This window comes from Dendrobates tinctorius, unplaced genomic scaffold (genome assembly GCF_039654945.1).
Source record: "Dendrobates tinctorius isolate UK_male_01 unplaced genomic scaffold, ASM3965494v1 ptg000030l, whole genome shotgun sequence".
NCBI classification, from domain to species: Eukaryota; Metazoa; Chordata; class Amphibia; order Anura; family Dendrobatidae; genus Dendrobates; species Dendrobates tinctorius.
Window position 1 is genome coordinate 34,311,875 of NW_027361698.1, and position 14,568 is coordinate 34,326,442.

At 46.1% G+C, this 14,568-nt stretch overlaps 1 protein-coding gene across 2 annotated transcripts in view; it reads left to right on the plus strand.

Annotated features, from left to right (window-relative positions):
• Window positions 1–14,568, plus strand: part of BLTP1 (bridge-like lipid transfer protein family member 1) — a 451,393-nt gene that overhangs the window by 316,140 nt on the left and 120,685 nt on the right. For both annotated transcript variants that reach the window (XM_073572011.1, XM_073572012.1), the window contains 3 exons: window positions 7,555–7,766; window positions 8,849–9,047; window positions 12,201–12,260. In XM_073572011.1, the coding sequence (XP_073428112.1) occupies window positions 7,555–7,766; window positions 8,849–9,047; window positions 12,201–12,260 (471 nt within the window). The remainder of the gene's footprint in view (window positions 1–7,554; window positions 7,767–8,848; window positions 9,048–12,200; window positions 12,261–14,568) is intronic.

The following is a 14,568-nucleotide window of genomic DNA, read 5'->3' on the forward strand; positions in this document are numbered from 1 at the left end:
ATGTATTCTGCACAGCCTGCAAAACCACTCTCCCCAGTGGCAGCACGTACCCCCACTGTCGGGACTGTATCCAGAATACTGGGTCAGAACCCCAAGAGGCTCGTACCAATGCTTCAGCGGATGCTACCACGCCGGAATGGGCTACCCAGATGTCGCAGTCTATGACGCAGTCCAAAGATAACCTAACCTCCACATTACTCCAGGCTCTGCAAGGTCATGTCTCGGTTATGAGCGTTACCCAGCAAAGGGACAGCTCCACTCAGGGACAGGCTGTTTCTGGCTCTCCCAGACGTAAGTGGACCCACACGTCGCATTCCTCTGCGCCATCCCATAGCACACGGTCATCCCCCTCTAGAGAGAGACACCGTAGTTCCAGGTCACCTAGACCGTCCCCTACCAGAGACAGACAACGCAGATCTCCACAGCGACCCCCGACTACAGGAGACCTCCGAACCAGCTGACCCACCAGGGAACGCCTCAGCGATACGCAGGATTCGGAAGGCATCTGTGACTCCGACTCAGACAGCGAAACGGAGAGGTCTCTGGTCCCTTGTCCGCCTAGCAATACAGCACTGGCTGAGGACATAATCTCTTCCATCCATCGGGTGCTGGACATTTCCGATCCAACCCCGGAAGCCCCAGAACACAAGATTTGCTTTGAAGGTGTTCTGAAACCACCTAAGGTCTTCTCTAACCACCCGGAATTTCAGGCGATCCTTACTAAGCAGTTTTCTCAGCCTGAGAAGAAATTCACCAATCGCAAATATTTGGAGGCTAGGTACCCCTTCCCACAAAAGGACACCAAGCAGTGGGCAGATCCACCCGAAGTGGACCCCCCAGTCTCTAGGCTAGCAGAACAGACCCTCCTCTCACTGCCAGATAACTCAACCCTCAGGGACGTAGCAGACCGGCAGGTAGAACGCATGGCTCATTCAGTTTTTGAAGCGGCAGGGGCCTCCCTGGCCCCCGCGTTCGCTTCAGTTTGGGCGGCCAAGGCCATTCTGGCTTGGGCCAAAAAATTGCAAGCTGGCCTCCAAGCTTCAAATCCTGAGCTGTCGGACCAAGCGGTTCAAATAGCAGTGGTAGCAGATTACATGCTTCATGCAGCCCTGGACTCTGCAAGAGGTGTAGCGGGGATAGCAGCGAACGCCATCACAATTCGGCGTATGCTCTGACTGCGGGAATGGAAAGCGGATGCGGCCTCAAAGAAGTCCCTCACGCATCTCCCGTACCTTAGTGGACGGCTTTCCGGTGAAAAGTTGGACACAATGATATCCAACACCACTGGGGGTAAGAGTACCTCTCTCCCTCAACTAAAACCTAAACGCACGTTTAAGCGGTGTAACCAAACTCGATTCCGATCCTTTCGGAATTCTTCGGGCTGGTCCGTCTCGCGCCCAGCACAAAATCGTAACCGCTCTCCACGCAGGGACAACCCACGGGCGGCGCAGAGGCTGGACAGGACCTGGCAGTCAAAAGCAGGCCAGGCGAAGCCCAAAGGAGGAAAACCTCAGAATTTCGCCTCATAATGACTCACGAACTCCGGTAGACACCACACCAGTAGGCGGACGACTTCTACTCTTTCAGCAAGTCTGGCTGCCTATTACAGAAGACAGGTGGGTCAGGGAAATAGTGTCTTCCGGATACAAGATAGAGTTCACTTCCAGTCCACCGAACCGGTTCTTCCTCTTTGTTCCACCAAAACCGCCAGACAAGGCTCGTGCCTTCCACCAAGTGGTCTCTTCTCTCCTTCAAGCAGAAGTCGTAGTACCGGTTCCCACGACCGAATGCTTCCGAGGGTTCTACTCCAATCTATTCGTAGTCCCCGAGAAAGGAGGCAGCGTCCGGCCCATACTAGACCGAAAACAACTCAACAAATATGTATGGGGTCATTTTCGCATGGAGTCCCTTCGGTCCATCATTGCGTCCATGGAGCAGGGAGAATATCTCGCCTCCATAGACATACAAGATGCATACCTGCATATACCAATTGCTCCAGCCCATCAAAGATTTCTCCGGTTCGTGATCAACCAGGACCACTACCAGTTCGTGGCTCTCCCGTTCGGACTCGCCACGGCTCCCAGAACGTTTACCAAGATCATGGCAGCCACCATGGACGTTCTACACTCCAGAAGCATTGTAGTTGTTCCATACCTGGACGACCTCATCAAGGCTTCCACCTTCAAGGACTGCGAGCTCAGCGTCTCAATCACAGTCGACACTCTGAGTCGCCTGGGCTGGTTAGTCAACTTGTAAAAGTCATCGACTACCCCGAGTCAGTCCCTGACCTTCCTGGGGATGCTATTTGACACCTCCAGGGGGCTGGTGCTCCTTCCCAGGGACAAGGCAATGGCTCTCCGTCTGGGAGTTCGCATACTCCTCCGCAATCCCCCCCCCCCCCCCGATCTCTTCGGTTTGCCATGAGAGTCCTCGGCAGGATGGCAGCAGCAATGGAGGCGGTGCCATTTGCCCAGATTCACCTCAGGCCTCTTCAACTAGCCATCCTCAAGTCCTGGGACAGGAATCCTTTCTCCCTCAACAGGGAGTTCCGGCTAACTAATTTTTCTCACATTTGCAAGGGGAAAATCCTTTCTCTCATGTCAATGGAAGATCCTGACCACCGATGCAAGCCTGACAGGTTGAGGTGCTGTGCACCTACATCACGGGGCACAAGGCAAGTGGTCACCAGTGGTTTCGACTTTGGCCATCAACATCCTGGAAATTCGGGCCATCGTCCTGGCATTGAGAGCCTTTCATCACTTCCTGGCAGCCTCTCATGTCAGGATACAGTCGGACAATGCCACAGCGGTGGCATATGTGAATCACCAAGGCGGGACCCGCAGTACCCAGGCGATGAGACAAGTGGCACATATCCTTCACTGGGCGGAACACACGAGGTCGGTACTCTCTGCGGTCCACATTCCGGGTGTGGACAACTGAGAAGCAGACTTCCTCAGCAAACAAGGAATGGACTCGGGGGAGTGGTCTCTCCATCCCGAAATTTTTCTCCAGATCTGCCATCGCTGGGGGACCCCGGACTTGGACCTAATGGCATCCCATCTCAATGCCAAGGTCTCCAATTTCATGGCCAGGACACGCGACCCGCAGTCGCTCGGAGCGGATGCCCTGGTTCAGGACTGGACCCAGTTCCAGCTTCTGTACATTTTTCCACCCCTCCCCCTGATTTCCAGAGTCGTGAGGAAGATCAAACAAGAGGGAGTTCCAACCATCCTGATCACGCTGGACTGACCCAGACGTACATGGTACGCCGACATCGTACAACTTACAGCAGAAGCCCCCTGGCGTCTCCCCGACCGTCACGACCTTCTGTCACAAGGTCCGTTCTACCATCAGAACTCAGGGGCTCTCAATTTGACGGCGTGGCCCTTGAGACCTGGGTTCTAACCCAGGCAGGGCTCTCACCGGATGTCATTACGACCATGATCAGGGCAAGGAAGCCAGCCTCTGCCAAGATCTATTACCGTACCTGGAGAGCTTTCTTTACCTGGTGCGAATCTCGCGGACAGGTCCCACTCCCATATTCCCTCCCAAAGGTACTTGGTTTTCTTCAATCGGGCCTGGACGCAAGGCTATCCCTAGGCTCGCTTAAGAGCCAGGTGTCAGCACTTTCAGTGCTTCTCCAAAGGCGTATTGCTAACAAGCCGCAAGTAAGGACTTTTTCGCCAGGGACTTTCCCGATTAGCTCCCCCCTACAGACGTCCACTTTAAACGTGGGACCTCAACCTGGTCCTGACAGCATTGCAGGCACCACCTTTCGAACCCCTTAAGGAAGTCCCACTCCGCATTCTGTCACAGAAGGTGATTTTTCTGGTGGCAATCACCTCGCTACGCAGGGTGTCTGAATTGTCAGCACTCTCCTGCAGATGGCCCTTCCTAGCCTTTCACCAGGACAAGGTGGTTCTCCGTACTGTACCATCCTTCCTTCCGAAGGTTGTGTCCAACTTCCACCTCAATAATTAAATTTCACTGCCATCCCTTTGCCCGGTTCCGGTTCATAGAGTGGAGAAGGCTCTGCATACGCTTGACCTCGTCAGGGCATTGCGTATATACGTGTCTAGGACTGCACCCTTCTGGAAGTCTGATTCCCTTTTCCTTCTTCCAGAAGGCGTTCGCAAGGGTCTGCCGGCTTCTAAAGCTATCCTTGCCAGGTGGATCAAGTCCACCATACAAGAGGCTTACCGCCTTAACAATTCTCCTCTTCCAGCCGCTATCACGGCACACTCTACGCGGGCAGTAGGGGCCTCCTGGGCCATTCGGCACCAGGCTTCGGCACAACAAGTGTGTAAGGCGGCCACTTGGACTAGCCTACACACGTTTACGAAACACTACAGTGTTCATACCCAGTCCTCAGCGGATGCGAGCCTGGGTAGACGGGTTCTGCTGGCGGCAGTGCCCCAAGTTTAGGGACCTGCTAGCACAATATTCGTCCATTGCTTCCCACCCAGGGACTGCTTTGGGACGTCCCATGGTTCTGTGTCCCCCAATGAGGCGACAGAGTAAAGGAGATTTTTGTGTACTCACCGTAAAACCTCTTTCTCTTAGCCTCTAATTGGGGGACACAGCTCCCACCCAGTTGCCCTTAACGGGTCGTTGTTACGGTTGAATTCTCATATTGTTCTTTGAGCTCGTACATAGTGGCCTTCTTACAGGCATGGTTATGTTGTTTCTGTTATGTTCCTCCTAATGCTTTTGCACAAAACTGGAGAAGGCTGACGCCGTCCAGGGGTGTATACTGCAGATGAGGAGCCATAGTTAATCTTTTTCAGATTATGCATAGTGTCGCCTCCTAGTGGACAGCAGCATAACACCCATGGTTCTGTGTCCCCCAATTAGAGGCTAAGAGAAAGAGATTTTACGATGAGTACACAAAAATCTCCTTTTTATTCCATTACATTTTTCATGATCTTTGTTAGCTGTAAATGAATGAAAATGCTTGTGTTTCCACCCAGTGTCTTAACTTTCTACTTTGTGTCCTGTTGTGCATAAATATGTGATTCTTCAGATTTTGTGTTATTCTATGCCTGATGAAAAGACCTGAGTAATCTCGAAAGCTTGCAATTTGTCTTTTCAGTTAGCCATTGAGGGTATGTGCAGACGATCAATAAACGCTGCGTACATATGCAGTGTCCAACCCGCAGCAACCAGATGGGATGGGATTTCAAGAAATCCTATGTCCACTATACGTCCACAGACACCCTTGGCTCACCTGCGGAGACGGACATGTGGCGCGTCTCTCCAGACCGCTGCATGTCAGTTTCTCTTGCGGAGACACTAGTGTCCGCAAGATAAATCTCACCCATACAATGTATTGGATGCTGTGAATCTGCACGGTTCAGTGATCACAGAGGATTCACCTGCGTTCAATAGATGGCAGCACTATGGAAGCAGTTAACATGCACTGCGTCCAAAACGCTGCTAGTTCTGGTCATGGGCACCCGGCCTAAAAGGTATCAACCACTGACGACTCTCAAATACTAATAGCTTTCTTTCTACAGAACTAATTCTTCTCACATTTTCTGTAAAACACTGAAATTCACAACAAAATACAGATTGGCCAACCCGTCAGCTAAATGGAGTGTAGCAGCTTCTAGGCTGGGCACCCCTGTAACTTACACTCATCTGTAATCTGTGTGTGTACAGGCTCTGGTTCAGTTTTAGTTCTTTGTTGTGTTATTTAATAGTAATAAGCAGTGATCTTAAAAATATTTGACTGTTAACACCTCAACTATATTAGAAGTCTGCTTGTTTGTTACATAGCGTGTGTGTGTGTGTGTATATATATACAGTCATATGTTAAAGTTTGGGCACCCCTATTAATGTTAACCTTTTTTCTTTCTAACAATTTTGGTTTTTGCAACAACTATTTCAGTTTCATATATCTAATAACTGATGGACTCAGTTATATTTCTGGATTCAAATGAGGTTTATTGTACTAACAGAAAATGTGCAATCTGCATTTAAACAAAATTTGACCGGTGCAAAAGTATGGGCACCCTTATCATTTTCTTAATTTGAACACTCCTAACTACTTTTTACTGACTTCTTGAAGCACTAAATTGGTTTTGTAACCTCATTGAGCTTTGAACTTCATAGCCAGGTGTATCAAATCATGAGAAAAGGTATTTAAGGTGGCCACTTGCAAGTAGGTCTCCTATTTGATTCTCCTATGAAGAGTGGCATCATGGGCTCCTCAAAACAACTCTCAAATGATCTGAAAACAAAGATTATTCAACATAGCTTTTCAGGGGAAGGATACAAAAAGTTGTCTCAGAGATTTAACCTGTCAGTTTCCACTTTGAGGAACATAGTAAGGAAATGGAAGAACACAGGTACAGTTCTTGTTAAGCCCAGAAGTGGCCGGCCAAGAAAAATATCAGAAAGGCAGAGAAGAAGAATGGTGAGAACAGTCAAGGACAATCCACAGACCACCTCCAAAGACCTGCAGCATCATCTTGGTGCAGATGGTGTCACTGTGCATCGGTCAACAATACAGCGCACTTTGCACAAGGAGAAGCTGTAAGGGAGAGTAATGCGAAAGAAGCCGTTTCTGCAAGCACGCCATAAACAGAATCACCTGAGGTATGCAAAAGCACATTTGGACAAGCCAGTTACATTTTGGAAGAAGGTTCTGTGGACTGATGAAACAAAGATTGAGTTGTTTGGTCATACAAAAAGGCGTTATGCATGGAGGCTAAAAAACACAGCATTCCAAGAAAAACACTTGCTACCCACAGTAAAATTTGGTGGAGGATCCATCATGCTTTGGGGCTGTGTGGCCAATGCCGGCACCGGGAATCTTGTTAAAGTTGAGGGTCGCATGGATTCAACTTAGTATCAGCAGATTTGTGACAATAATGTGCAAGAATCAGTGACGAAGTTGAAGTTACGCAGGGGATGGATATTTCAGCAAGACAATGATCCAAAACACCGCTCCAAATCTACTCAGGCATTCATGCAGAGGAACAATTACAATGTTCTGGAATGGCCATCCCAGTTCCCAGACCTGAATATCATTGAACATCTGTGGGATGATTTGAAGCGGGCTGTCCATGCTCGGCGACCATCAAACTTAACTGAACTGGAATTGTTTTTTAAACAGGAATGGTCACAATTACCTTCATCCAGGATCCAGGACCTCATTATTAGCTACAGGAAGTGACTAGAGGCTGTTATTTTTGCAAAAGGAGGATCTACAAAATACTAATGTCACTTTTATGTTGAGGTGCCCATACTTATGCACCGGTCAAATTTTGCTAAATGCAGATTGCACATTTTCTGGTAGTACAATAAACCTCATTTGAATCCAGAAATATAACTGAGTCCATCAGTTATTAGATATATGAAACTGAAATAGCTGTTGCAAAAACCAAAATTGTTATAAAGAAAAAAGGTTAACATTAACAGGGGTGCCCAAACTTTAACATATGACTATATATATATATATATATATATATATATATACACACACACATACAGAATCCCCTGCCCCTTTGATGCCAATCTTTATGATGAAATTCTTCTGCTTCTTTTCAGCTGTCCTCTTTTGGTTGAATTACAAGGCAGCATATGATAACTGGAATGAACAGCGTCTGGCACTAAACAAAGATATTCATGTGGCAACTAAAGAAGTGGTAGACATGCTGCCAGGCATTCAGCAAACATCTGCTCAGGCTCTGGGAACGCTCTTCCTTCAGCTAACGGTTAATGACCTGGGTATATGCTTACCCATCACCAATGCTCCAGCGGTAGGCAAACAAACTAAAATGTTTTTCAGTGCTGGTAAATGTTGGATGTGTATGTATGATATATAGTAGGGTGCAGCAGTATATGGACAGTGACATAATCTACATAATTTAGTCTCTGGACATCAGTGTAATGGATTTAAAGGGGTATTCTGATTTTTTTACATTATGGCATATCCATAAAAGTATAGTAGATATGAGTGCCACCAATGAGAGCTGATTGTATTTGTAAATTGTGGACCTGATCCATGCCGCTGTCAGAGGGGAGGTGGTGTGAATCCTCATATGAGAATTCTGTACTTCTCAGAACCTACAGCAGCCTGCGTTGTGGCCACATCCTCAACATAGGTGCAAGTCACATTAGTAGAACCCATTTTTACTACATGTTGACGGCATATGCTGTGGAACACCCCTTTAAAACCAAGCCATCAAGATGTGATTGACATGTAGATTTCCAGCTTTATTTCAGGTGGTTTTTGCAAAGAATGACATTTACCTCTTAGGAATTATTACATTATTTACATGGTCCCTTCATTTTCACAGGTTCACAATTAGTTGGACAATTGACTGATAGGTCTCCTGCCATGAACTGGCATGTTACCTAAACAATTCATGGCAAGCTAAGGTGATAAAGGAAGGTCATGGTTGATTCTAAATGTTGAATTTGCATCTGGTAGTTGCTAATGGGAGCTGTCAATATGCAGTCCAAAGACATGTCAGTGCAAGTGAAGGCAGCCATTCTAAAGACTAAAAAGAAGAAAACTATGGCACAGATGGCAGGGACCATATAGGTATCTAAGATGAAGTAGCATGATAAGTTCTGAAAATATATGGAGTTATATGTCTTGCTCAGATACAAAACTGATAGGACCGTGCTTCACAGTACAGATAATGCTAAATTGAGAAACTTCACTGTCCAAATACTTGTGTGTACTGCGTGTTGGTCAGCACACTGGCTCATTGGTCAGCCTTGCTGCAGCATTTAGCTACCTGAATCTGAGCTGGAATGTTGTGAGTGATGACAATCATCATAAGCCACAGAATATGAATATATGTATCAGCAATAAAAAATTGTTTTTCCATAGGCAAATCATACAGCTGACTTTGATACTGGTTCTGCTTTGGTGCTTACAATTGAGAGCACTCTGATCACAGCCTGTTCTTCTGAGTCTTTGGTGAGCAAAGGGCACTTCAAAAACTTCTGCATTCGCTTTGCTGATGGTTTTGAAACCTCATGGGATGATTGGAAGCCAGAAATTCGAACTGACCTGGTTATGAATGCATGTAAGTATGTTGTTAACATATGTACAATGGATCAGCAGTTATATTTATTGCTGTATTATGGGGCAGCACAGTGGCTCAGTGGTTAGCACTGCAGCCTTGCAGCGCTGGAGTCCTGGGTTCAAATCCCACCAAGGACAACATCTGCAAGCAGTTTGTATGTTCTCCCTGAGTTTGCGTGGGTTTCCTCCGGGTTCATTGGTTTCCTCCCACATTACAAAGATATACTGATAGGGAATCTAGATTGTGAGCCCCCTCGGGGACAGCGATGGTAATGTGCGCAAATCTGTAAAGCGCTGCAGAGTATGTTAGCGCTATATAAAAATAAAGGTTATTTATTATTATCTACTGAATATACTCGAGTATAAGCCAACCCGAGTATAAGCTGACCCCCCTGATTTTGCCACAAAAAACTGGGAAAACTTATTGACTCGCGTATAAGCCTAGGGTGTAAAATACAGCAGTTACTGGTAAATTACAAAGATAAAAATAGATACCAATAAAAGTAAAATTAATTGAGACATCAGTAGGTTAAATGTTTTTGAATATACACATTGAATCAGGAGCCCCATATAATGCTCCATAAAGTTCGATTGCCCCATAAGATGCTCCATACACAATACAGCCCATATAATGCTGCACAAAGGTTAATAATTGCCCCATAAGATGCTCCATAGATTATGTCCCATATGCTGACCCATAAGAGTCTCCATAGATTATGCCCCATATGCTGCCCCATAAGATGCTCCATAGATTATGCCCCATAAGATGCTTCGTAGATTATGCCCCATATGCTGCCCTATAAGATGTTTTATAGATTATGCCCCATAAGATGCTCCATAGATTATGCCGCATATGCTGCCCCATAAGATGCTCCATAGATTATGTCCCATATGCTGCCCCATAAAATGCTCCATAGATTATGCCCCATATGCTGCTCCATAAAGGTTATGGCCCCATAAATTTCATGATGGCCCCATAAGATGCTCCATACAAAATACACCCCATATAATGCTGCACAAAGGTTAATAATGGCCCCATAAGATGCTCCATAGAATATGATGCTCCATAGATTATGCCCCATATGCTGCCCCATAAGATGCTCCATAGATGCGCCATAGATTATGCCCCATATGCTGCCCCATAAAATGCTCCATAGATTATGCCCCATAAGATGGTTCGTAGATTATTCCCCATATGCTGCCCCATAAGATGCTTTATAGATTATGCCCCATAAGATGCTCCATAAATTATGTGCCATATGCCGCCCCATAAGATGCTCCATAAATTATGCGCCATATGCTGCTCCATAAAGGTTATGGCCCCATATACTGCTGCGAATAAAAAAAAATGACATACTCACCTCTTGTCTCTGGGGGCCAGGTGCCGGTGTCCTGAGCAGGCTCAGGCCCTGGCACCTGAGAAATTCACCTGTCCTCGTTCCACTTCCGCGCGCCGCTCTGTCTTCCGGGTCCTCTGTCAGTGACTGCTCAGGCGGAAGGTGCGCATTAACCATGTCATCACACCCTCTGACCTAAATGTCACAGCCAGAACAGAGCGGCGGTGGAACGGGGACAGGTGAATATTGCATGTACTTACCTCCCCTCCTGGCGCGGTCTCTGCAGCCCCTGCTTCTCCCGCGGTCTCCGGCAGTTCTTCCTTCAGCGGTCACGTGGTACCGCTCATTAAAGTCATGAATATGCGTATACTTCATTACTTTAATGACCGGTATCACGTGACCGCTGAACACAGGTGCCATAGACCTTGGGAGAAGCAGGGCTGCAGAGACCGCGCCAGGAGTGGTTAAGTATGATCTGACACCCCCGGTCCCCCTCCCCTGCCGACCCCCTGGCGTATATGACTCGAGTATAAGCTAAGAGGGGGACTTTCAGCCTTAAAAAATGGGCTGAAAATCTCGGCTTATACTTGTATATACGGTAATGATATTTACATGCATAGTATATTATTTTTCTTTTATACAAATAAATTTAAATGAATGACATTTTTCAATTTCAATGTTTTGCTTTAAACTTGGAGGAACTTGGATATAGAATTTATATTTATGTCCACTGTTGTCTCCATATATTTTGATAAATAGCATGACCTAATTAGTGGCATTGCATAAGGGTTATGTCTTTGAACATATTGACGGTGCATAAGATTTTTTTTTTTCTTTTTTTCATTTAATTATGTTTTTAAATGGGGTTTCCATGCCTTTTTTAATCCAGAGACTTGCTCGCTGTAAAAATAATACGTTTTCCTTGTCCAGTGCTGCCTCTCCACCGCTGCTACCCAGGCATGTTTTGATAGGCAAACCACAGCGCATATGACCACTGGGTACAGCAGTGATACCGCTGTACTCGGCACAAGACCACTGAGCCCAGAAATTGGATGTATCCCTCACTCTGGAGGATTTGGCTGGTCCTGTGTTAGGTGAACATCTTGCATCTGAGTTCCATGGTCTTAGTATGTGCCGCGATGAACTGACTGGCTGCTGGTCTCCTGACCCGATCCCCACAGCCTCAAAGGTACATATAAGGCTGCTGGTTTCTGCTCAGAAAACTCGTTGCCAGTTCATGCAGAAGAGACCATGGTTGTATGAAACCAGCCTTACACAGACAACTGGTTAATATGAATGAACACTGATTTATGACTAATTTTCCTGTTAGTGGCGCTGCAGAAAAATTGAACGTTTTCTAACTTTTCTGCCAAATTTTGCCACAGATAACTGCTAATCACAGGGGGTTCAGAAACCTGACTCTTCGTGATTAGTGTATTTTCAAGGGACCTTTGTTACTAATCAGAATTGTCTAGTGGATATCCCCATTTTTCATGGTTGTTCGGCTTTGCGATTTTGTTGACCTGTCCACAGCATAGGTTATAAATATGAGATTAGTAGGGGACTGATACCCGGCACCCCCAATAACCAGCGGCTGGTTGTAAACAGTTTGGGTATTAATAAAAGCTTCTTACAACCTTGTCAGAAGTTGTTTATTTAATAGACAATTGAATATAGACTAGGATAGACTAGGAAAACACTAAACTATCAGCCTTTTTCCACTGGCGCATTAAAATATAGCAAATGTTTTATGTTTTTTTAATACACTTTTACAGCTTTGTGAGAGATATCTAATGTCTTTGTGAATTCATCCTTAGGTGTAGTACCTGATGGAACTTATGAGGTGTGCTCTAGGACCACAGGACTGGCTTGTGCAGGTAGGAGGACACAGTTCGTCTACTCTGACAATTGGGTTTTATTAGTATAATGCTTCAGACAACGGCAGATGTCACCATAGGAATCCATTGTGAAAAAGCATATATTGTATTTTTCGGACTAGAAGACACATCGGACCATAAAACGCACCTAGGTTTTAGAGGAGGAAATTAGAGAAAAATATTGAAGAAAAAAAATGTTGTCCATCCTGTACTTAATTAATATCCCCTATCCTGGTATGTGTGGTCCCCTCATCCCCGTCCTGATATGCATGGCTCCTCATCCCCATCCTGGTATACATGGCCCCTCATCCCTACCCTGGTATGCATGGCCCCTCTCATTCCCATCCTGGTGTGCATGGCCTCCTCATCCCCATCCTGGTAGGCATGTCCCCCTTATCCCTAGCCTGCTGGGAATGGTCCCCCTCATCCCTATCCTGGTATGCATGGCACCTCTCATCCCCATCCTGGTGTGCATGGCCTCCTCATCCCCATCCTGGTAGGCATGTTCCCCCTCATCCCTATCCTGTAGGAATGGTCCCCCTCATCCCTATCCTGGTATGCAGGGCCCCTATTGCCATTTTGGTATGCAAGGCCCCATCCCTTATCCTTGTATGCATGGCCCCATCGGAAAAACATTAAAAAAACAAAACCAATACACATACTTTCCTGCACTTCTTCGTATTGTCTTGTTCTAATGCCAGCAGCTGCTTTATGCTTGTAAGCAGCGCATGGCAGGGATATCATGCACTACTTACAAGCTGAGGACAGCTGCCTGAATACGTTTTTTTGGTTGCCACAACATTGATTAAAATGCAATAACGGGCGATCAAAAGATTGTATCTACACCTTAATGGTATCATTAAAAACGTCAGCTCGGCACGCAAAAAATAAGCCCTCACCCAACCCCAGGTCATGAAAAATGGATACGCTATGGGTCTAGGAAAATGACACAATTTTTTTGTATCAAACTTTGGATTTTTTTTTCAAGACTTAAATAAAAAAAACTAGACATGTTTAATATCTGTGAGCTCATAATGACCTTGAGAATCATAATGGCAGGTCAGTTTTAGCATTTGGTGAACATGGTAAAAAAAACAGTTGTGGAATACCACTTCTTTTGCAACTTCATTGCACTTGGAATATTTTTCCCGTTTTCCAGTACACACTATGTTAAAACCAATGGTGGTGTTCAAAACTACAACTCGTCCTGCAAAAATGAAGCCCTCACATGGCCATATTAACGGAAAAATAAAAAAGTTATGGCTCTGGGAAGCAGGGGAGCAAAAAACACAAATGCAAAAACGAAAATGGGCTGTAGTGTGAAGGGGTTAAAAGGAACCTGTCACCAGAAGAAATGCTATTAGTCTGCAGATATAGGGTTAGTCTTTAGGCTAATAGCGTTATCTCATGCTGGCTGGTGCCTGTACTTAGCCTAAAGGGTACTTCACACATAGCGAGATTTCTGAAACATCACAGGTTTTGTGACGCAACAGCGACGCCGCCAGCGATCTCACTACATGTGACACATAGCGGCGACCGGCCCCCCGCTGCAATATCGCTGATCATGCTCGAATGTCCTAGGCCATTTTTTGATCGTTGGTGTCCCGCTGGCCAGCATGCATTGCTGTGTTTGACGACATAACAGCAACGAGCGACCTCATTGGCGACTCAGAACTCAGGGACGCAGGCATGATTTTGCTTTCTTTTCAATGCCCCCTCATCTCCGATTGGTGTTCTCAAATTAGGATCTTTGTAGCTTTTCCTTTTATAGGTCAGCTATCAATTATATGCAATCATAGCATTTAACATGTACAGTTATAATAATCGCGTGTCCCCATTTCAGTAACTGTGGATCCACGAATAAAGACAGGGACGCTGAAGCAAACCGCGTAGTGATAGCGCAGTAGTGGCCACCAATCGGAGCAGAGGGGCGTGGAAAACACAATGCTGAAGCACGCATATCGAGGTCTGAGTCGTCAGAATAGCTGCTGTGTGACAAGGTCCCAACGACCGCCAAGGTCGTTATACGGATCGCCGTATCATTGCTGCGTCGTTGAGTAGATCTGCCTGTTTGACAGCTTACTAGCGACTGTGTAGCGACGTACCAGCGATCCTTACCAGGTCGTATATTGTTGTCGGGATCGCTGGAGCGTCGCTATGTGTAACAGGACCCTAACACTGTGGGGAGAAAATAAACATTCTTCACCCCAGCAGCATTGCCATATGAGACATAGATTGTTAGCTAGATATTATTTTTTTCTGCAAATGCAAGCAGCCAGCCACCAACAACACTGAATACATGGGGTTG